A 22,005-nucleotide genomic window follows, 5' to 3' on the forward strand; every position below is an offset into this window, starting at 1 on the left:
TAATTGGGCTTATTCCAAGAGATTTTACATTTTAGATAAATTTGCAATAAGAAAGAAAGAGCAGACAGACTTCAGTGCGGCCAGGCCAAAGCATATAAAGCAAGTTCAGGATGATTGTTGTTGAACTGTATTTTATGGTTTAAGTGACAAGAACTTGATATTAATAAATAAAGGTAACACACAAAATGCTAAAAAGACGCCCTTTGGACGTAATTAAAAATCTGAAGCATTTCAGTTTTTTTTTTTTTTTTTTTTTTTTTTTTTTAAAGGGGGACTTTGTCCCTGAAGGATTATTGTTTTCGTTTTGCGATTTTGCGTTGAATCACTATAAATGTCCTTTTCACTTTTTAAACTGTTGCCACCAAGTATTAGAGTCCTGCATCATTTTTGAAGAAATTAAATAATGAAAACTCTGCATAAGTGTATGTCTATTTCTCGCATTGTGATAAAACAACGGTACATAGAGCCATCGAATTTTGAATGACGTAATCCTACTGAGTATATGGAATGCGGAAGACCAAATTTGGAATTTGCTTTATTATCGATTTCATATTTTGTAAAACCTTAACGAAATTTTGAGTAACAAACTCAACGATTTCAAAGCGAGCAATGGCAACACTCTACGGGAGAAAAAGACCGTTTTATCTCCAGCGCGCGGAACTGTGTATCGGAAATTCTAAAGATAGGTTCATTTTAAAATTATTTTGCGACATTGCTATTGAGCTGAATTTTATAGTTTAAGTGCGAAGAACATGATACTTGATAAATAAAGGTAACACACAAAACGTTAAAAAAACTTTCCTTTGGACGTAATTCTTCTTGTGTTGGGTTTGATCTGCTACCAAAAAAGGAACCGACGCCTGGTTTAGGATAAATGAATATAAAAAATCTGAATTTTAGTGTTTCAACTAATTCTTTGAAAGAACCGCATTACAACTAGAACGCGACATCGTGAGAAGCAACGCAGATTCTTTCTCAATTTTCTTTCATAATTACTAATGCGACTTGCTGAAAACGTACAACCACGAAATGGTTTTTAGTTGAAATATATTTCCCTGATGTAGAACATCTGAGAGCTCACCATTAAACGAGTGGATCAAACTACAAAACACTGATAGTTCGACCTAAGTTCAAATCTCAACAAACAGGCTGCCTTAGTGGCATCTCTTTTTTTTTTCTACTTGTAGTGTGAATATGAACCAGCTTCCCTGCGAAAATCCTTCATGAAGGCATCTTGCACATTAAGCAAGCAACACTAACGTGCTTTGCTTTAATCAGTTAATAAACTGACTAGTGGGATACCTCAACTGCACAGCTAAAATAACTGTAAAATTCAAAATCTGAAGATACTGTACGGAATTCTTTTGTATCAATTACATTTAAGACTCGTCATTCTGTGCTCTTTTTCTCTAAATATCTTTTACATTGATTTAGTTACTACATTGGCATTAGTTACTAGATAGGCACTTATTTATTTCTAAACTCCGTATCCATAACAGACGAGTGAAAGCAAGTTCGAGCGGTGACCAGTTACCACATCGATATGAATAAGGAAAATGATAGTTTATAGATAGCTTCACCCTCAAATTATTATCGTTTTGGCTAATTATTCATACTGATAACTAACAACAGTTTGATTATTTCATATTTAAATTTAGAGCTATTAATTAAAATGGAATGAAGTCTGTGTCTTTATAAAACTCAGATTTAGATAAACTTGGTAAACATGTAAATTTACAGTATTTTAAAATAAAATTCTATTGTATTATTAGCCCAAAGGGAGGGGGGCATTTGCCCAGATGGAATATGAATTTCGTTTTGGCATTTTGCATTGGTTCACTATGAATGTCGGTTCACTTTCTAAACTGTTGCCACAAAATGTTAGAGTCCTGCATTATATTTAAAGAAATTAAATAATGAAGAATCTGCATAAATCTATGTCTGTTTCTCGCATTGTGATAAAACAACGGTACCTAGAGCCCTCAAATTTTGAATAAGGTACGTTTCCACCCGAATATGGGCATCTGGAAGTCCAAATTTGGAATTTGCTTTATTATCTATTTCATATTTTGTAAAACTTCAACGAGTTTTTGATTAACAAACTCAACGATTTAAAAGCGAGCAATGGCAACACTCTTACGGAGGGGAAAAAACCTTTTTATCTCCAGCGCGCGGGACGCATATTCACAAAGTCTACAGACCGTTTCTTCTACTGTTTGCTCGGATTGGTTAAAACAGGAAACGTAGGGTTACAGTATCTTGTACTTGGCGCCTTTTACTTCATCGCCTATATTATTTGTATATCAGCCTCGTGTACCGAAAAGAGTGCGAAAGCTAACGGCGAAACCGCAGCTCAACGGTAATGAGGATGGAAGTATTTCTGGGACTTCTAGATCGCCGGTTCTATACCCGCTTGTGAACTTTTACGAACTCTGCCCTGGACGGATTTGTTTTTATCCTCACTTTATTGAATGACTTTGTCATTATTGGTCTTTTTGCCTTCGGGTGCGGTGTTAAAAAACTTAACACCTTCATTTTCTCTATTTTTGTTAATGCTAATTTTTCTTATTTTTATCTACTGGTTTGTACTCTTTGTAGTAGGTACTAGTAGCAAGATTATGATCCAAGATTCCGACAAGCGTTTCAATAGAAACAGTGCATAATGGAATAAAATATAATTTTAGTTATACTTACTCATAATTTAGGCTAAACAAATAGGTATCCGACGCCCTTAAATGTTTATTGAATTGATTGATTGTATTGATTGTAAACACATTTTCTTGCAAAACAATTATTGTACTTTTAACAGTTTAAATTCAAATACAAATAAACTATTAATAAGATCAGTAGGTTATTTAAAATATATTCCACACGATTCCCCTCAGCTTTCATTCATAAAATAAAAAAATTATCGAATGATATAAAAGCTGTTTCTTCTCGCTGTAATGAAAACCTACAAGGTTTGTTTGGCGTTAATTACGACGCCTACAAGGCGATAACTCGCCAATATGACCGACAAGCAGATGTTTCATCCAATGAGAGCAGACCGTAGAAGAAATGGTCTGTAGGCTTTGTGAATATGCGTGCAGGACTGTGTATCGGAAATTCTAAAGATATGCACATTTTAAAATTATTTTGCGATATTGCTATTGAACTGAATTTTATGATTTAAGTGCGAAGAACATGATATTTAGTAAATAAAGGTAACACACAAAACGCTAAAAATCTCCTTTGGTCTTAATGTGAAATCTGAAAGCTTTTTAAATTTTCATTTATTATTATTATTATTTGAGTGAGAAGAAATATAAAAATCTTTTAAGCTGTACTAGCAAACGTTTTTACAAAAAATATTATATTTCTAAATAAATTGTTAAAATTTATACAGAAGTAGCCAACTAAATTTGCAATGAAGTACCATTGAAAAACTATGCAAATTTTGCTTACGTCATCGTCTGTCTTAACGGACTGTTGCATTTGCTGGGTAAAATAAAATGAACCACCTTTATTTTGTGAGGGATGTTTCCGATATTGAATAGAAGCAATCGGTTTAATTTGGATTAACAGGGGAGAAATTTTTACGTTTGAACGCTTGGAATCGCTTCGTTTATTGTAGTCGCCATTGATGACGTGAGTATTTTTTTATACTGGCAGTATTAGCTTTAGAAATTTGTACAAAATTTTGTGTTTTGAAAAGCCAAGCTTTGTTTATCCTACAACAATGTAGTTAATATAATTTTAAAGAAATTTTCGAAAGATTTAAAACGAAATGTTCTTCAACGCATAGTATTGAGTAAATAAATAATAGCACGTAATTAGTAATTATTATAATTATCTTAGATATATTGATTTGTAGTTTTACTTTCAATGCGACACGGGTTTTTTGTAAATTGATTTTATAATCTTGTTTAAGAGCTGTAAATTCTACCTGCAGTTGTTCGCTTATACTGCGCATATATTTCGTTATGCCTGTAAATTCAGAGTGATATCTCTGCCTTAAAGTGGCTTAAAACATTTTTCAGTCAGAAAATGTAGAAATCCATTCTTTCGAGAAACTGATTTTGCTTAAGTTTTAAGAATTTCTTTTCAAAATGGTTCTATTGCTAGATTTCTACCTGAACTTTCTCAATTCTTATATCGCTTTAAAACAGCATTTGGCGGTGAAAGTTAAAAAAAAAAAAAAAAAAAAAAAAAAAAAAAAAAAAAACCTTAAATATGGAACAATTCTGTAATGGTAAAAGCTTCTTTCTCTTTCACGTTCTTTCTAAAAATACGCGCATCAGAACATTAAATTAATGTCTACATTTTTGTAGCTATTTAATTTCTTGAAAGACTTCTTTGACAGTTTTTGAAATTTTTCAATTACGAGTATTACAAAATAGAAGTTTCTTAAAGCAAAACATGCAATCTGCGTTTACTGAAGCAGATTCTAAAACATCGTTTATGAAACATACTAGCATTGAGATCAAATTTAACGGTATAATTAAGACTTTAAATTTGAAGTTAATTTTTCAAATATAGTTTGGCAAAATAATAGAGTAATGCATCAAATATTCCGAATATCTTTCTGGAATCTTTAAATTAAAGCAAATATGCGCGGGTAACATAGATTAACATTAGCCATAGAATACGGCGTTTATACGTTAGAATAGTTTGTACGTTAGGCGTATATACGTTAGAATACGTATTTTGTTTTCTAGAAAATATGGCTTAATTTGATAGTCGTGTCCTAGGCGTACAGAAGTTACAACAAATGAGTTTTTTGTTTGTTAAATGAATCTTCTATTCATCGATCAAACTAAACTTTCGATATTTTTCAAATAAAATTTTTTAATTTTAAATATTAACATTCGAATGCAGCAAACTCTCCAAGATTTAGATGTCCCATCCGTGTTTTTATTAAATGCCTATACTTTTACTAATAAAACAAACCATTTTCTTTCAGCCCGCAATGCTTTCCTTGATTGCTTTATGTGCCCTCTTCTACCTTGCAGAAGGGAAGGCTTTACGTCAAAGGTTTGGTGAACCTGCAGGTAAATTACATTTTGTATCAGTCCATTGTCAAGTTAACTTTCTTAAAATACTGTTGCAATGAAATATTTAACAATACTCTAAATTTTATAAACATTCATAGTTTCCAACGCAATCTATCGTTTGCATAGGAATTTGATCTAGCTCCATATTTTTTCTCCTGAAACTAAAGTTAGCCTTTGTAATGGTTTGAAGTGTATCAACAATAGTTTTAATGCAATCGTTATTTCTCACGTTTTCGTTCTAAATAAAGTAAAAGAGCAAAAGTCGTAACTTTGTGTCTGATTATAATTATTGAAATTTATATTTGCGTACATATGTAATAAGCATCAAAACTGGGTATAATTAGACACTCGTTATCTTTCACCATTTAATAAAACGTTTAATATACTGCTTTCATAACCTATAGAGACAAATGAAAAATTTATCTGTTAATAATAAAATAACATCTTGGTTTCGATTAAGTTTGGGGGAAAAAAACCTATATACGTATAGAAAGAATTTGGGACGCACGTTAGCCAACCAGTGGCCAAGTACTGAATGCTAATAATTCATATGGGCTCAAATCTCGGCGAGTGGTTTGGTTTTTGGGGTTTCCTTTATGTGTCACTTGAATAAGAGTTGGTATCCTTTAGTCTGTGGTTTCCTCATGTGTAACGTGTATACTACCCAGTTCTCTTAGAAAGTCCTCTACGAAGGCATCTCCCCTCGTGTGCTTTCCCGTAATCTCAATGAATCAAGACCAAGCTTTTAAAGGTCTTGCACTCAGATATTCTCCCCTTAAGTAGATAGTTTTCTAGCTTTTGCCGTAGATAATCCTAATCTTGAAACTCATCTCTTCGAAGACTTAACAAGGTTTTAAGTATTCATTTGGAAATTTATTCAGCTTCTGTCTAAAATACCTCCTAGATTTAGTTTTATCTAATTATATCGAATACCAATGCTTTGAGATCTGTTTGTCATAGATATGTACATTTTAAATAAGTCAACGTCTGTAATATATCGCTTGTTAACCTAAACTACGAAACTTTTTTAAATATAATGTTCTGAGCTAAAAATAAACTATTGCTTTATGCGCGAGAAAACTGTACAGTTCTGAAGTACTTACTTTAATAGATCTTTTCACGAGAGTTTCTGCACAACAGAAATTTATCAACTGATAAAGGAATTCAATCAACTATTCACTGCCTAATAAAATGTTAAATTTGCACTATTTTCGAAGTTGGCGTGGTTTTTGATATTTCATGTTCTGTCTACGCTTACATGTCGTAGTATTAAGCGCTGTTCATGTGAAGTTTTGTAAGAATTTCGTTTTTCCAAAATTATTAGTTACCAGTGGCTTTAATATTTTCAGATGAGCCTTAATGTTTTATAAAATAACTTCGCTTTTCTAATGCAATTGAAGAAATCGTGTTCTTATGGTAAGGGAGTTTTTTGTCCTATAAACGTAAGCTGTAGTGTACAGTAGGAAACCTTATTTTATTTACAACCTCCTGAACGAATTATACTTCAAATTCGGTTATATCGCCTCGGAGAAAATGTTTTCCCTTCAAATGGAGAATATTACTCGTGAGTCTTCACGAAATATTCGCCAAAGGGTACTTACTACCCGTATTTGCATTGCTATGATATTATGCCACTAGCAGCATAATTTGTTTGCTGCGGCCGAGCGGTAAAGTCTCTGAACACTGGTAGTTCGGTTGAGGTTCGAATCCCGCGAAAGGGCTGGCTGCATTGGCATTTGCGTGTTTTTCCATGTGTAACGTGTATACGTGTCAGTTTTCCTTAAAAAGGTCTCCACGAAGGCATCTCTCTTCTTGGGCAGATAGCCCTCGAGCTTTTACCGTATAATACATATTAAACCAACCCAAAACATTTGTTTCGCCGTCCAAATCCTGTGCTTTATTTACCTGAATTTTTGTTCATTACCTATTCAAGACGGTGTAATAGAAATTGTATTATAATAGAAACTGTAAATCTTCGTAGAAATGACTACATATTCTACAAAATTGTACTAATCTCCCCTCTTGAATTCTGAAGGAATTAAATAAGCAGTTTTCGACACCCTTTGCTTTCGTGCTTCGTAAGCAGGTTTTTGTCCATTTCTGGCTTGTTAGGCCCTAGCATGTTACCGGAAGCTCTGTTTGGAACGCTAGGAATAAAAACTTCTCTTGAGTATTGTTTCAATCTATTTTTTTCGTTACGTGCAACTGAGTATATCTTATTAATACACTCACGTTTTATGGTAGAAAGCAAAAACTTTAAATTTCATGCACTGTTTGTTATGTATAAAGCAGGTCCCAAAAGTTAATCAGTGTTTTCAGAAGGATTAGAAAATTGATATCTTTAATTCATAAAATTAAAATTCGACTATAGTGAATGGGAAGCCCTACATCAAAGAAAGGCGCACGTGTTAAGAGTTGCTATGTCAGGATTATCTAGAATTCATGCTAAATCGCATGCCTCGCCCAGGGTCACGGGCTTATTCACAAAGCCTACAGACCGTTTCTTCTGCTGTTTGCTCCGATTGGTTAAAAGAGGTAGGGTTACAGAATCTAGTGCTTGGCGAGTTTTGGTTCATCCATTTTACAATTTGTATCTGAGCGTCGTGTACCAAAAAGTGAGCATAACTTACCGGAGAAACCGCAGCCCAGTGGTAACGAGCGCAAGAATAATTCAGACTTCTAGGTCGCTGGTTCTATCCCCGATCGTAGCTTTCATAAACTCTGCTCTATACGAATTTATCTTTATTTTAACTTTATTGAATGACTTTGTCATTATTTGTCTTTTCGCCTTCGGGTACGGTGTAAAAAATTAAACGCCTTTAATTTCTCAATTTTTGTTAATGTTAATTTTTCTTATTTTTATTTACTGGTTTGTACTCTTTGTAGTAGGTACCAGTAAGCAAGATTACGATCCAAGATCCCGAAAAGCGTTTCAATAGATATAGCGCATAATGGAATAAAATATAATTTTAGTTATACTTACTCGTAAAAAGAATAGGTATCCGACACCCTTAAATGTTTACTGAATGTTTTCATTTGGTTAATTTTTTAATATTTCTTTATTTGTATAAATTAATGCGCTATGAAAATTTACACGACACTCTTCCTAAGTGAAATAACGAAAAAGTGCATATGCTGTCTCGATATAAACACCTTTTCTTGTAAAACAATTACGTACTTTTGAAAGTTTAAATTCAAATACAAATAAACTATTAATAAGATCAGTAGGTTATTTAAGATATATTCCACACAATTCCTCTAAGCTTTCATTTATAAACTTAAAAAAATATTGAATGAAATAAACGCTGTTTCCGTTTGTTTGGCGTTAATTACCACGCCTACAGGGTGATAACTCGCCATTCCAAATATGACCGCCAAGCAGATGTTCCTCCAATGAGAGCAGCCCGTAGCGAAATTGTCTGTAGGTTTTGTGAATATGCGGGTCACGGTCAGCGGAATAATACAAATACAAACAAAATGCAATAGGCCCACCAGCGGCCGAGTGTTAAAGACTCTGAGCACTGGTAGTTCGGTCCGAGGTTCGAATCCCGCGAACGGGCTGGCTGCATGGGCATTTCCGTGGTTTTACCCATGTGTAACGTGGATACGAGCCAGTTTCCCTTAAAAAGACCTCCACGGGGCACCCCTCCCTTTCCGTGTAGTACCCAAGGGCGGAGCACGTAATAAGGAAATAAAACAAAATGCAATTAGTCTTTCTTTGCCTGCAGTGCACTTGAAAATTCTGCTCAGCACTAACTAATGTTAAGAATTTGAATTTTTGCATTTTTATTGAAGCATGCATCTTTACTGTTTAATATTGTATTTTATGCTTTCCTTTTCGTATTTCATTGTATGAAATGTTAGTCTTGCATAAAAAAATTAACAATCTAAATTTCATTCATTTTTAGTTAGCTTCATATATGTATATGAATAGCAGTATTTTAAAGAAATTCATATTCTTGTTTAAATTCTGACCATCTGACAAACTGCTCACCAGAAGTGTTTACGTTCTAATTATAGCAAATAAAAAGTAAAATTGTTAAAAATTATAAACCTTGTAAGGATTTACTTCGGATGTTTGAACCTTTTTAGATTTTTCCATTTGCTTTAATTTGCAACCCATTCTTTAAAACTAAATGTGTTCTTTCAAAATTACTGTTTACCTAAACCGTAAGCGAAACGGATGTTCCTTTAGTACCTTAGTTTCGTTAAAAATTTGTGCTCAAGTTAAAATTACAGCTTAGTTTCCATAGACCAAGCTCAAATACTTTAATTATACTTCCTTAGATGATCCTGGAATTGCTGCCTATAACGTGAATGATGGAATGAATTTCCTCTCTTCGTATTACCAAAATCAACACTTCCAGGATGCTTACTCCAATTCTGCTTCAAGACCACAGCATACATTTGAGCAGTATACTCCTCTTTTTAAAGGAAAACCTATAGTTATATCACCGCCTGAAGTGATGGCAAATACGCAAGGAATTAAGCCCGGACGGAAACCTAATAATTACGGTGGTATAATTGCAATCGAGACCAAAGATAAGACTAAACCCAGTAAATATGAAGATATAAGTCCATCTGAAGAATATTATGAAACCCCAATGATAATTGGTGGAAAAACGGATGAAAAACCTAGCAAATCTGCATATAGCGAACATTCTGAACTGAAAGAAAATCCAACCGGGAATGAAGTGAAATTCCATGACAATGAAGACGATGCTCATGTGATAATTGGATTTACCAAAACAAAGCCTATCAAACCCGAATTGGACGACTATAAAAAGGTTTCAGTCCCTCAGTCTTCCCACGAAGTGACTGATTACAGTAAGCCTGTTGTGGAAAAGAAACCTCTGAAAGTTCATAATGATCAGATTGTAGCTGAATTATCTAAAGATAAGGCAAAACCCAGTACGCTTGAGTATGGGAATCCATTTGAAGATTATGAAACCCCAGTCATAATCGGAAGCAAAAATAAAGAAAAACCTAACAAAGAGTATAATTATCAACAGCTCGAGTCGATGGAAACTCTAACAAAAAATAAAGAGGATGACTATGATGATGTGTCAGTCATAGATGCACTGACCAAAATAAAGAGTAGCAAACCCGAGAAAGACAACTATAAAGAGATCACGATCCCTGTTAAAACAGACTCTGACAAAAAGACTGGAAAGCCTAAATATGATGCGAAACCCAATGCGCTTGACTATGAAAGCCCATTTGAAGATTATGAAACCCCAGTCATAATCGGAAGCAAAAATAAAGAAAAACCTAACAAATCTGAGTATAATTATCAACAGCTCGCGTCAATGGAAACTCTAACAAAAAATAAAGAAAAAGAGGTTGACTATGATGTGTCTGTGATAGATGCACTGACCAAGATAAAGAGTAGCAAACCTCAGAAAAACAACTATAAAGAGATCACCGTGCCTGTTAAAACGGAATCTAACAAAAAGACTAAAAAGCCTAAACATGGCGTGGAACCCAATGCGCTTGATTATCAAAGCCCATTTGAAGATTATGAAACTCGAACTATTGTAGGCAAAGGTAAAGAAAAACCTAACTTATCTCAGTATAATTTTGAACAGCTTGCGGCGATGGAAACTTTAACCAAAAATAAAGCAAAAGATGAAAACTATGAGGATGTGTCTGTGATAGATGCACTTACCAAAATAAACAACGGTAAACCCGATAAAGATGACTACAAAAAGATCCCCGTTCATATTGAAGGTGGTTTCAATAAAAAAACCGAAAAGGGCAAAATTAAAGTGAAACCAACTACTCGTGATAACCAATATACTTTACTGCCGGCTGAAGTTCTGACCAAGGATAAGTCGAAAGATAAGACCAGCCCAATAAGAGATAAATCCAGCAATTACGAAGTTAAAGCAACTGATAAAAATATGGGATATGAAAACCCAACAGTTAATGCTGACGCCAAGACTAATAAAAATGCTGAAGAGAACTTTGAAAGTCCAGTAGTAGTTGAGGTTTTAAGTAAAAAGGAAGCAAAACCAATCAAATCAAACAGCTATGACTATGAATCTCCTGTGGTAGTTGAAGTATTGAAAAAGCAAAAAACGGACAAAACTGAAGTGATGAAAGATAAGGATAAGTTGAAGGAGGAAGATTATGAAAATTCTGCTGAGATGGTAAAGGATAAAACTTCTAACAAACCCGATGACGCCAAATACAAGAACTCGAAGCAGACAGAAACTCTAAATTTTAATGCAGAAAGAACCACCTTGGACAGGGAACGTAACGAAAGTCCAGTTGCATTAACTCCCGTTAAAAATAAAAAGCCTGAAAAAACCGACAAAAGTGAATACTACGAAAGACCCGCAATGGTAGAAGCTTTAACTAAAAAGGAAAAGCCTGACAAGCCCACGGACTACAACCAGAATCCCAATGTTGCAGAATCGTTTACCAAGAAGAAGCCGGATAACCTGGATGATAAATATGCTGAAAAATCCACACCAGGCAAAAGTAAGGTTAAAATTACGAAACCGGGAAGCACAGAGTACCGTTCAAATCTGCAGTTTTCAAGGGATCTGATCAAAGATGAGGAAAATGACCAAACACTAGGCAGCGAACACACGCCTGATGAAACGGAACTCGCGTTAAATCAGCTGAGTGACAGTGACGATACGAACTTGAATGTCTGGACTGCAGATGAAGACTCTAAGTTTACAGAATGTCTGGAGCAAAATGATCCTGAACTTAAAAATTTGTGCAGAGAAAACGAAAAGCTGTCAATACAAGAGAAAACTACCGAAGGATACAAAGATGTCTCGAGTTCAGCGCAGTTCTTGTCGAGAAGTTTCGTTTCCTCCCTTGATTCCGGTCTATGGTCCCTCTTGCCCAATTCCAAACCACCGAATAGGCGAAAGTTTAAGCAGTGCTTGACTCGAAAAAACGAAACCGGAAATTGCATGCCTGTTCAGTTCTGCTCTTCTCTAAACACTGCTGGCAATCTGGAAGAACTTTTTGGCAATGTCTGCATCATCGACGACATGTTTCTTGGTGTCTGCTGTCCTGCGTTTCCTGTAGAAAGGGTTGCTGTCCAGTGGGATGACTCTGAAGAACTGCAAAGCGACGACGAAGATCAATTCAACACATCCCAAGGTAAGTTTCTGAGCAAGAAGCATAAAATTTTGGTGCATAATAACCTGCTCTGATGAACTTCCAACTAATTAATGATATCTTTCAGAGTGTGGGGAAATATCTCGAGACGCTAAAAGGAAAGGGGCATGGCCATGGATGGTGAGTATCTGATCTAATTTACTGCTGTGCTGTTAGCCTACAATGATATTGGGGGAACTGAAAGTTATTGGTACTGGTAAAGACTTGCTAATATACCAATTTTGCTTTATTTCCCAGGCTCCTCTTATATCTGTTTCAACTGGTAAAATGTTTTGCGGCGGTGCTCTTATCAATGAGAAGTACATCCTTACTGCTGCCCACTGCACCACAAAGTAAGATTTTTATTTTATCCAAAGAATGGCTTAATGTTTAAGTACCTTTTTAATAAATTAAATCCTCTATGATACGCCTTCAGTGACTTTGAATAAAATATGCATTTGGACTTTGAATAAAATTGCTCTTACATTTATAATATCCCTGCTGGAGAGAAATTCGAGTGCAGAAAATTGCACTCGTGGGCATAATGAATTAAGACTTCCCACAGTTTGTGCTGTACGTGTTTTAAATTGCTCTGCTGCTTTTCTAGATTGAAATAAATTTTAGGCCTACTTAACAGGTAAGGCAGCGCTTTTAAAACCTTAAAGGTGAAATGTAAAACATTCAAATTACTTTGTACTGAATTTAAAATCGATATTCTCTTATCCCATTATTAACCGCGAGTAGGAAGACTAAATACTGGTAGGTGGATCTGAATTCAAATCGAGCGTACCAGAGACCGAGCGATAAAGTAGCTGAACAATGTTATTTCGATCTGGTTAGAATTCTGTATGGATATTTTCGTACTTTTCCCCATGTGTAAGATGGATACGAATCGGGTATCCTTAGAAAGTCTCCATGAAAACATGCCTTAGGCGGCTAGCCGTGGAGTGTTTTGCCAAAATTAAATAAGCCAGACTCGAAATCGCATTCGACAACCGAGCTGACTGCATAGTGGAGGGGGAACCACGAAAATGTCTATCCATAACATGAATAAGAGACCTTTGCCCCCCAAAGGCATCCCTTCCTTAAGCAGATGAACTTTGAGTGGTTTGCATAGTCTTGTAAATCAAATTCACTTACTAAAGTACTTTTAAATAGAATTATTTCATTGTTCACAGCTGCTCAATTTCTTAATTTTAAGTAAATTCTAATCAAGGAGCTTTGCAGTTGGAACCTTATGAACGTTCGTAACGAATTTTCAGCATTTCTCGGAACTGAAAACCCATCATTAGCATTTATGTTCAGTTTAAATTTTTCGTAAAATTGCTTTACTAGGAAATAGTAATTTATTACTCGAATAGCAATTTATTTCTTCGTGGTTGTAGTAAAATTGATAAGCCATTCGCTGAATGTGCTGATTATTAAGTAAAGCGTTTTAAATTAAATGTCCCTTTGGTACAGAAAAATGAACTGGTAATCTGCACAACAGAGGATACGTTCCTGCCAGCGGCCGACCGGTAAAATCACTGAACACTGGTAGTTCCTGGCTTCAAATCTAGGCGAACGGGCCAATTTCAATTAGAAAGTCCTCCACTAAGGCATATCTACCCTTTGGCACATAGCCTTGGTGTTCTTTGCCATAATAAAACTAAACCAAGCCTTAACCTTTCAGCAGACTATTTTGCCTGCTTTTCCCATGATGGCAATTTCATTATTGGAATATGCAAATTTGCGTCTATTTTCATCGCTTGTCTCGGACTCTAACGATGTCTGCTGTTCAATCAATCTGTTCTTCAGTCACTCGCTACACTGTCATTATATCGTTTAGGTACTGATGTATTTATTCGCATTTCGAATGCAACTTGGCCCACTAGTGGCCGAGCGGTAAAGTCACTGAACACTGGTAGGTCGGTCCGAGGTTCGAATCCCGCGAACGGGCTGGCTGCATGGGCGTTTTCGTGGTTTCCCCCATGTGTAACGTGTATACGAGCCAGTTTCCGTTAGAAAGTCCTCCACGAAGGCATCCCTCCCCTTAGGCAGATAGCCCTAGTGTGCTTTGCCATAAATAAACCAAACCTTAGAAATAAGAATGTTATCAGTTATGGAGCAGGTTTTTAAATTTTAAAATTTAAATGTCTTGCGTAAGCCAAGTAAAATTCCCAGTGACGTGATTAATATAGCGGAATTTAGAAGAACATTACTTATCTATTTTCAAGATGTTAAATTTCCTTTGGTACATCTTGACTTGAATCTTTTGCGTCATACTGATTGCTGATAATTTTAAAATTGTCCAAGATTGGAAGGCAGTTGTAAAGAACTAAATTTTTATTTTTTAAAATTACTAATTTTCGAATCTGATCTTGATAGAAGTATACCTTACTTTACATCTGTGACCACTTGGTTCGAAGGTGTATCTATCGTGAAGTCTCCGAGATTCGAATCTCGGCGAAGGAGCTGGCTGCATAAGCATTTTCATGGGTATCGCCATGTGTAACGTGGTTACGGGACTGTTCTTTGGAAATCTTCCACGAAGGCATCCCTTTCCTTAAAAAGGTAAGCCCTCGAATGCTTTGCCGTAATCAAATCAATCGAAGCGGTATCGTGTTAAAGAAACAAGTCTCTATAAAGAAGGACCGGTCCTTCTTTACTCCCTAGGAGTAAATTAAATTACTCCCTAGGAGTAAATTGTATAGAGGTGAAGTTCGGGAAATGGTAAATCTCTTGATAGCAAAAATCTTAACATTATCTACTTTTTATGTAGTTAACTTGAAATTTCTGCAGCTTTGGATTTTTCAGAAATTGAAACCCTTATCTTAACTTCTTACATATGCAAAATATAATGGTGTTTTTCGTATAAAATTTCTCAAAGCAAAATTTCTAGCAGGAGTTTTATATTGAAAAGTTCGTATTATTCGAGCATTGATTAAATGTTGGACAAATGCAATTGTGTATTTGAGTACTAATTAATATTTAATCAGTCTGGCAAATACAAAATATCTAGCTTGAGTCCTGTAGAATAACCTGCACACAAGTTGCTATTTAGTCACTTTAGTGATACTTATTCAACTTTTTTCAGAATTCCTCGGAACCAGATTCTGATAAGACTAGGACAGCGTGACTCCAATGATCATAGGTCCGCCGTTGATTTCAAAGTTGTGGAAATCAAGAGACATGCTGGTTATAATCCAAGAACACTCGAAAACGATATCGCTCTCCTGAAATTATCTCGACGCGTACCACTTGGACAGTTCAAAGGTATTGTGTGTCTTCCTCAAGAGGACAGTGAAAGTGATTACAGTGATCAGAGAGCAGTTCTTATCGGCTGGAATGGATTCTTCAGTAAGTTCGTTGATCTCTCACGTGTTTCAGCAGTTTAAAATGTTCGCTCGTAAGCGAATTATTTTCTCCAAAATGATCTTCAATTTTTTGCTAGTGTAATAACATTTAAAATGGTTCACGTAATTAAATTTAGTACTTGTTCTGTAAATGACATTGACTTTCAGATTTGTACCTTATTTTACTTCTAATTCTTGGTTACAATTTAGGTTACTTCTTTTTTATAACGGCCCCTAACCGTATTTGGCGATTTTACACTTGCGCCAAGCACGCTTGAAGCGCGAATGTTAAAATAACATAATATATAAATAACCCATGTCGTTTTCTAAGAATATTTTTAGATAATCCTCATTTTATCCAAGTTTTTAGTGAACTGCAGCATTTTGGTACACGTTTAGCTGTTTGTTACACCATTTCATGGACGTCAACTTCTCTGCCCAAGAATGCATAAATCTAACCAGCAGTAACTAACGATATTCCGGAGCCGCTGAACCAATTTTCAACATGAAGGCTCTTTTTTGTAATTTATGACATCAAAATGGTGTCTTCGTTAACACAGATATAACATGATAGTTCCACATCGTGGCCATTTTGGCATATTCGTGTGTCAGGTAAAGGAGCTCTTTCTAGAAAAAATGGCGTTCATTTCATTACTTGGTAAATTAGATTGTTAACGTCATATTCACAAGAAAAGCAATGAACGTTTTTAAATAAACTATGCAAATTCGAAAATTGTCAAAAATGAATATAACACGCGGAGAGAGCAAAATTACAATATACGATTACGTGGCGAGATACAAGAACGCGTAAAATATTTTGGCGAGATATCTCCTTTGATTGGCGATCCAGTCTCAAGAGCCGCTGCATCAAAGTACTCGAATTGGTCTTAAATTTCTGCAAAGAATTTTTGGTACTTTTCCGTTTCGCCGGCGCAAATCTCGCCAAGCAGACTTTATTGGCGACAACATACAGTATACACATAAAAAAATTTTAGTTCTAAGAATTCTTTTTTTTAAAGGCATAAACATTTTAATATCGCTTAAAACTTTAAAAGCCAATAAAGACGATAAATTTGTAAAAAGACTAATTTAAGAATTTTCTGTTTTCATGGTTCAACATCCTAATTCGCCGGTTCATATCACGTGACCCCAAGCGATCTCATCTCACGTAAACTACTCGACAAAAATCTAATGCTCTCAGTAATTATCTACATTAATTTCAAGTTAAATCTTAATTTGAAACACAAATTTAAATGAAAGAAATATTTCAATGCGTACGAATAGCTTACTCAGAAAATATGTAAAACTGCAGTGCTTTACTTCACTAATGCATTCTCATTAGAATTGGTGAATTTAACCCTTGACTTTCCTTTTCTATATTTTCGGCTTCGGGTAAGAACTGTGATAGCATCCTAATTGACCTAATTACCGAAAATGGCCTTAGACATAAAACTGAACTATCTGATAAAAATTCTATGTAATTATATGCCAGTATTGAAAGAAACAATCTGATAAGAAAAAGCTGCGACTTGTTTTGAAAATGAGGCGTAAAAGATTACCAGCGAGAATAATCCGTTTGGCATCGGTTGTACCATTATTGGCGACTTTATCGCTTGCGCCGGCAAAACGGAAAAGTACCGAATTTTTTCAATTCGTTAAATTTTCATTCGGATATAAATGCTTCACAATCTGAAATCTTCATCTGGTTAGAATTTTCATAATTGGTATTTAAATAATTTTGTTTACTGTTGTTAATGAGGAAAACTTAACAGCCGCTTTTGAAACAGAACGAGTTTTATATATGAATCCAGAGTATATCTGAATATTAATTTTCCATTGAAATTGTCACTAATCTAAAACATGAACCGGTGGAACGTTTAGCTCGATGTTAAACTGCTATAAGAGTTTGCTTAACAAATCTCGTGTAAGTAATCAAATCTTAAATCAGAGTCACGAAAAGGGTACGTTTTTAAAAGTCCATAATGTTAAATATTCAACCTTCATAAAATCTTCAGTAATATCAAACTCTTTAATTATCTTCAGCAAATGTTCCCGAGTTGCAATTATTTAACTGACATCTCATATCAACAGTATTTTAAATTATCGCTATACTCCAGCTAAAGACTGAAGCTAGGGCACACAGCCAGTTTATTGTAAAGAGAATAATTAAGATCCATGACTTGTGAATACACATGGCTGCAAACTAAAGTTCTTCTATAAGAGCACAATCCTAAGATTTGCAATAATCTGTTAATAATTGTTTTGGACATAAGTTTTGGGTCATTGATAGATATGTTAAAGTAATTATCATTATTTTCCAGATGAAAAGGCAAGGAAGACTGAGTTTTTGACGGTGATGTCGCAGAAGGCTTGCGCAGAAAAGCTGGGTTTTAGCGTTGCTGATTCTATTTTATGCACAGAAGCCCGAGAAGAAGATGAAAGAACATGCAACGTACGTAATTTTAACTAGTAATTTTCAAGTGCTAGTTAATTTAAACTTTTGTTAGGCACTTCCATTTAAAAATTTTTAAGAATTCGATTGTTAGTTTTCTCAATTACTTGATCATCAAAGGTTTTACATATGCTGCGCATTCTTAATTTAGTTTTCCTATTATGCAATGTCTGAGTAAGCAGCAAAAGAATTGTTTACAATTCTTGAACACTTCCTGTAGCAATACTGTACACATTCAAAATGAATGTTTCTGGTATTTTTGTCTCTGTCCATAGTTGTACGATTTTAAAAATCATTCAAATTGTTGATATGCTTTATCGAATCTCCTGAGGACTCCGCTTTAAATTTAAAATAAGAAATGTCTGTAATGTGCGTTAAGTCTCAATTCCCATAACATTATCTCCAGTTTGGAGACCATGAATATTCCAAATCTCCGTGAATTTCCTGTTTTTTCCAGTAAAATGGTATATAAAGTAGAATATCGCCTGTAAGTCTAGAAAATGAAAGATCTTTACTAGAAGTAAAATAACATCCTTAAAGTAACCATGAGTTTTACAATAAGATTTTAGTTAATCATATGCAGTAATATTTCTTAACACATTTGTAGAATGATGTATAACATTTCCTGACAAATTAATGTTGATAACTATTCTGGAGTTAAACTATGTTCCGATATACTGTGGGTAAAAAAAGTATTTTCACACCTACATTTTTGTTTGCAATTCATAAAAAGAAGCGTTAAGAAATAAAAATTGGTATTGCCAAATCAGAATAAGTTTAATCATCCAAAACAGAAAAATTACAATATAAATAACAATGCTTTTTTGTAACAAAATTAAAATATCTATCAAAAAAAGTATTTGCACACCTGCATGAATACAAAAGAAATAAAATATGTAAGCAAATTTCAAATAACTAATATTTAGTATGCATGCCTTTAGCATCCATTACTGCTTGTAATCTTGCTGGCATTGATTTAAATTTTCTGTAACAGTAGGATCAGTATTCGACCACTCTTCAATAAGGGCTTGTTTAAGGACAGATTTGCTTGAAATCTTCCTTTTTCTTATTTTTAAATCCAAAGAATTCCACAAATTTTCCAAAGGATTTAAGTCTGATTGTGGTAGAGTGGCAAATTTTCTGGATACATTATAAAGCAACCACACACGTGTTATACCGGCAGTGTGCTTAGTATTATTGTCTTGCTGAAAATAGTAAGAATTACTAATACCCAATTTTATTGCACTTTGTGGCAAATTATCTCGCAACACTTCTATATAGGTTCGAGCTGTCATATTCCCATCAATAAAACACAAATTACCAACTCCTTTGCTAGCCATGCACCCCCAAATCAACAGAACCTCCTCCATGTTTAACTATAGGTAACATATTTTTGGTATGAAAATCATTACAAGGTTTTCTCCAAACTAATTTCCTGCCATCTGATTTAAAGATGTTGAACTTACTCTCGTCGGAGAATGACATTTTTCCAGAAATCAATTGGCTTATTGATATATTCTTTAGCGAATTCATGTCTCTTCAGTCTGTTTCGTTCAGTTATGAAAGGTGTTTTCCTTGGTGATCTCTCATAAATGTGTGCATCGTGCAGGACATTTCGAACACTTTGGGCACAGATTTGAACTCCAGATGTTGAAGCGACATCGTTGGCTAAAGTAATTGCACTAACAAATGGATTTTTTATGCTTCTCTTATGATTTTTCGCTTCATTCGCAATGAAAGTTTCTTTGGGCGTCCAGAGCGGAAATTACTTGATGTAGATCCTCTTTCTTTATAACATACCAAATAGTAGAGAAGCAAACATTTACTTTTTTACCTATTTCTTGATAACTTAGGCCGTTTTCACGTAGAGAATTTTTTCTCGCAATGAAATCGACAATTCGGATTTCTTAGGTGTCATTACAATTTGAATCGGCAATCAACTGATAACGTTTTGACACCTCCTTTTATAGTCGACTTAAGTATGTTATTTACTGCGAGATTACTGTCAAATGATAGCATAAAAATGCAAATTTGCTAAAGTTGAGTTGAGTGTGCAAATACTTTTTGACATAAGCTATTTTAGTATTGTAGCAAAAATTGCTTTTATTAATATTATTGAATTTTTTGTAAGTAACTTAAATGAGTAGGCTGTTATTTTTTAAATGCCAATTTTTGTATTTCTTAATACATTTTCTTATAAATTGTAAACAAAAATGTATGTTTGCAAATACTTTTTGTACCCACTGTACGCTTAAGTAGCTTTTGTTCACAGATCAAATTCAGTTTTGGAGATGGGAATCGGCAAATGGTAAATCAAAACTTCTTCCAAACCTCTTCGTAAAAAAAGTAGTTAAACTTCAATTTTTAAAGAAACTTATAAATTTTAACTTCCTGTTAAAGGAATCGCCATCAGGGTGGTAAATTTTACTTTCCTTCATGTAAGATTAGTTCAAAAGCTACCCTGGATCTTAAAAGGGTAATTATTCTTGACTCCAGTGTTCGTTAGCATTGAATAAAATTAAAATGCTTTACATGATTTGGATGCAATAGTTAAAACTCTTGTTAAAAAAAAAAACACAACCAACTTGAAAAGAAAATGCTTGACATGGGTGAACTCAAATGTACAACATAAAACATCAAAAAGAGTTTTTTGTTTGAAATAGTTTTAACTTATGCTTTACTACTACTCTAAAAGCAGTTATTTGTATTGCTTAGTATTTAAGGGACTGGTTTCGGTGTCAAATTCGTGTCGAACATTTTCTTCAGTACTGCAGCATCAGGTGAGGAGAATCAGTGGTACATGTATACTATCCTGTCGACTCTGAAAGTTGATTGGCCCACCAGCGGCCGAGCGGTAAAGTCACTGAACACTGGTAGTTCGGTCCGAGGTTCGAATCCCGCGAACGGGCTGGCTGCATGAGTGTTTTCGTGGTTTTCCTCATGTGTAACGTGTATACGAGCCAGTTTCCCTTAGAAAGTCCTCCACGAAGGCCTCCCTCCTCTTAGGCAGATAGCCCTCGAGGCTTTGCCGTAATTAAATAACCTAACCTAACCTGAAAGTTGATTACCATCCGAATGATGAAAGCTGGGGGAGATCCTGCTGAATCCTGAAGGAACTAAAATCTCTTTAAACAATCTGTATTTGACAGTCTTATTTTTTCGAGTTTCGTAAAATGGCTTTGGTCGATCTTTCCTATTTTGTTAGGCACTTCCACTTTAAATTTGTTTTAGAATGCAATGAATACAAACTTTCCTTTAGGTAATTGTTTCAAACTATTGATGTTCTGTGTGCCATATTCAGCTGAACATATCGCGTCCATAACTTTAAAAATATACTGCTTGATGCTTTGTGGAAGACGGGTCTTAAAATTTTAAGGGAATTTCTCTTGAGGTTTGAAAAACCTTTTTGTTTACTGTTCATAAAAACAAAAATCAACCTAGTGAGAATCGGTCGTGGTTACATAACCGAAAGCGTTGACGTTTTGAATGTTTTTCTCGATTATCCATTATTGGCGACAGTTTAAAGATCGACGGTATAATATCCAAATAATGAGTTATTCATTTTTGTTTTTCCAGGTGGACTCTGGAGCTCCTCTTATCATAAACCCTGACGATGAGGATTATAAAGTGATCGGCGTTCTTTCGTGGAACAGAAATGATTGCGATCAGAAGTTTCCTTCAACATTTACCAGAGTATCTCACTACCGCGAGTGGATTAAACAACATGCTTCTTGAGGTGACTTTCGTATCGGATGCTTAAATTCAGAACCCATACACAGCTGAGCTGTTTTAAATTTTATCCAACTTTTAAGTTTTTGTCCCTGTTTTTAATAAAGTTTTTATGACTAAAATCTGTGCTCTGTAATTTACTTCACACTTTCTTTTGAGATAACATATCACTTTCCAGAGTTTTTCTCAATTACAAGCGAAAATTGAATACATTTTAGCAACGTTTATTGAACCACAGAAGCTTTAAAGAACTTCTACCTGCAACACTATTCCTTGAATGCTTAATTTTTAAATGTTTCTTATTTAAACTTTTTCTCATGTTTTGTAATATTTT

At 34.7% G+C, this 22,005-nt stretch overlaps 1 protein-coding gene across 1 annotated transcript; it reads left to right on the forward strand.

Annotated features, from left to right (window-relative positions):
- The first annotated feature begins 3,468 nt into the window (after positions 1-3,468).
- LOC118195937 (uncharacterized) lies at positions 3,469-21,793 on the forward strand. The gene is made up of 8 exons (XM_035367278.2): positions 3,469-3,627; positions 4,943-5,030; positions 9,321-12,158; positions 12,244-12,296; positions 12,414-12,508; positions 15,232-15,494; positions 17,812-17,942; positions 21,519-21,793. Exons 2-8 carry the CDS (start codon positions 4,949-4,951, stop codon positions 21,675-21,677), a joined length of 3,621 nt encoding a protein of 1,206 aa, XP_035223169.2. The 5' UTR covers positions 3,469-3,627; positions 4,943-4,948; the 3' UTR covers positions 21,678-21,793.
- Positions 21,794-22,005: the final 212 nt, after the last annotated feature.

The sequence above is a fragment of the Stegodyphus dumicola genome, chromosome 2, assembly GCF_044657685.1.
Source record: "Stegodyphus dumicola isolate Sdum_Otavi_A_Nest chromosome 2, ASM4465768v1".
Lineage (NCBI taxonomy): Eukaryota > Metazoa > Arthropoda > Arachnida > Araneae > Eresidae > Stegodyphus > Stegodyphus dumicola.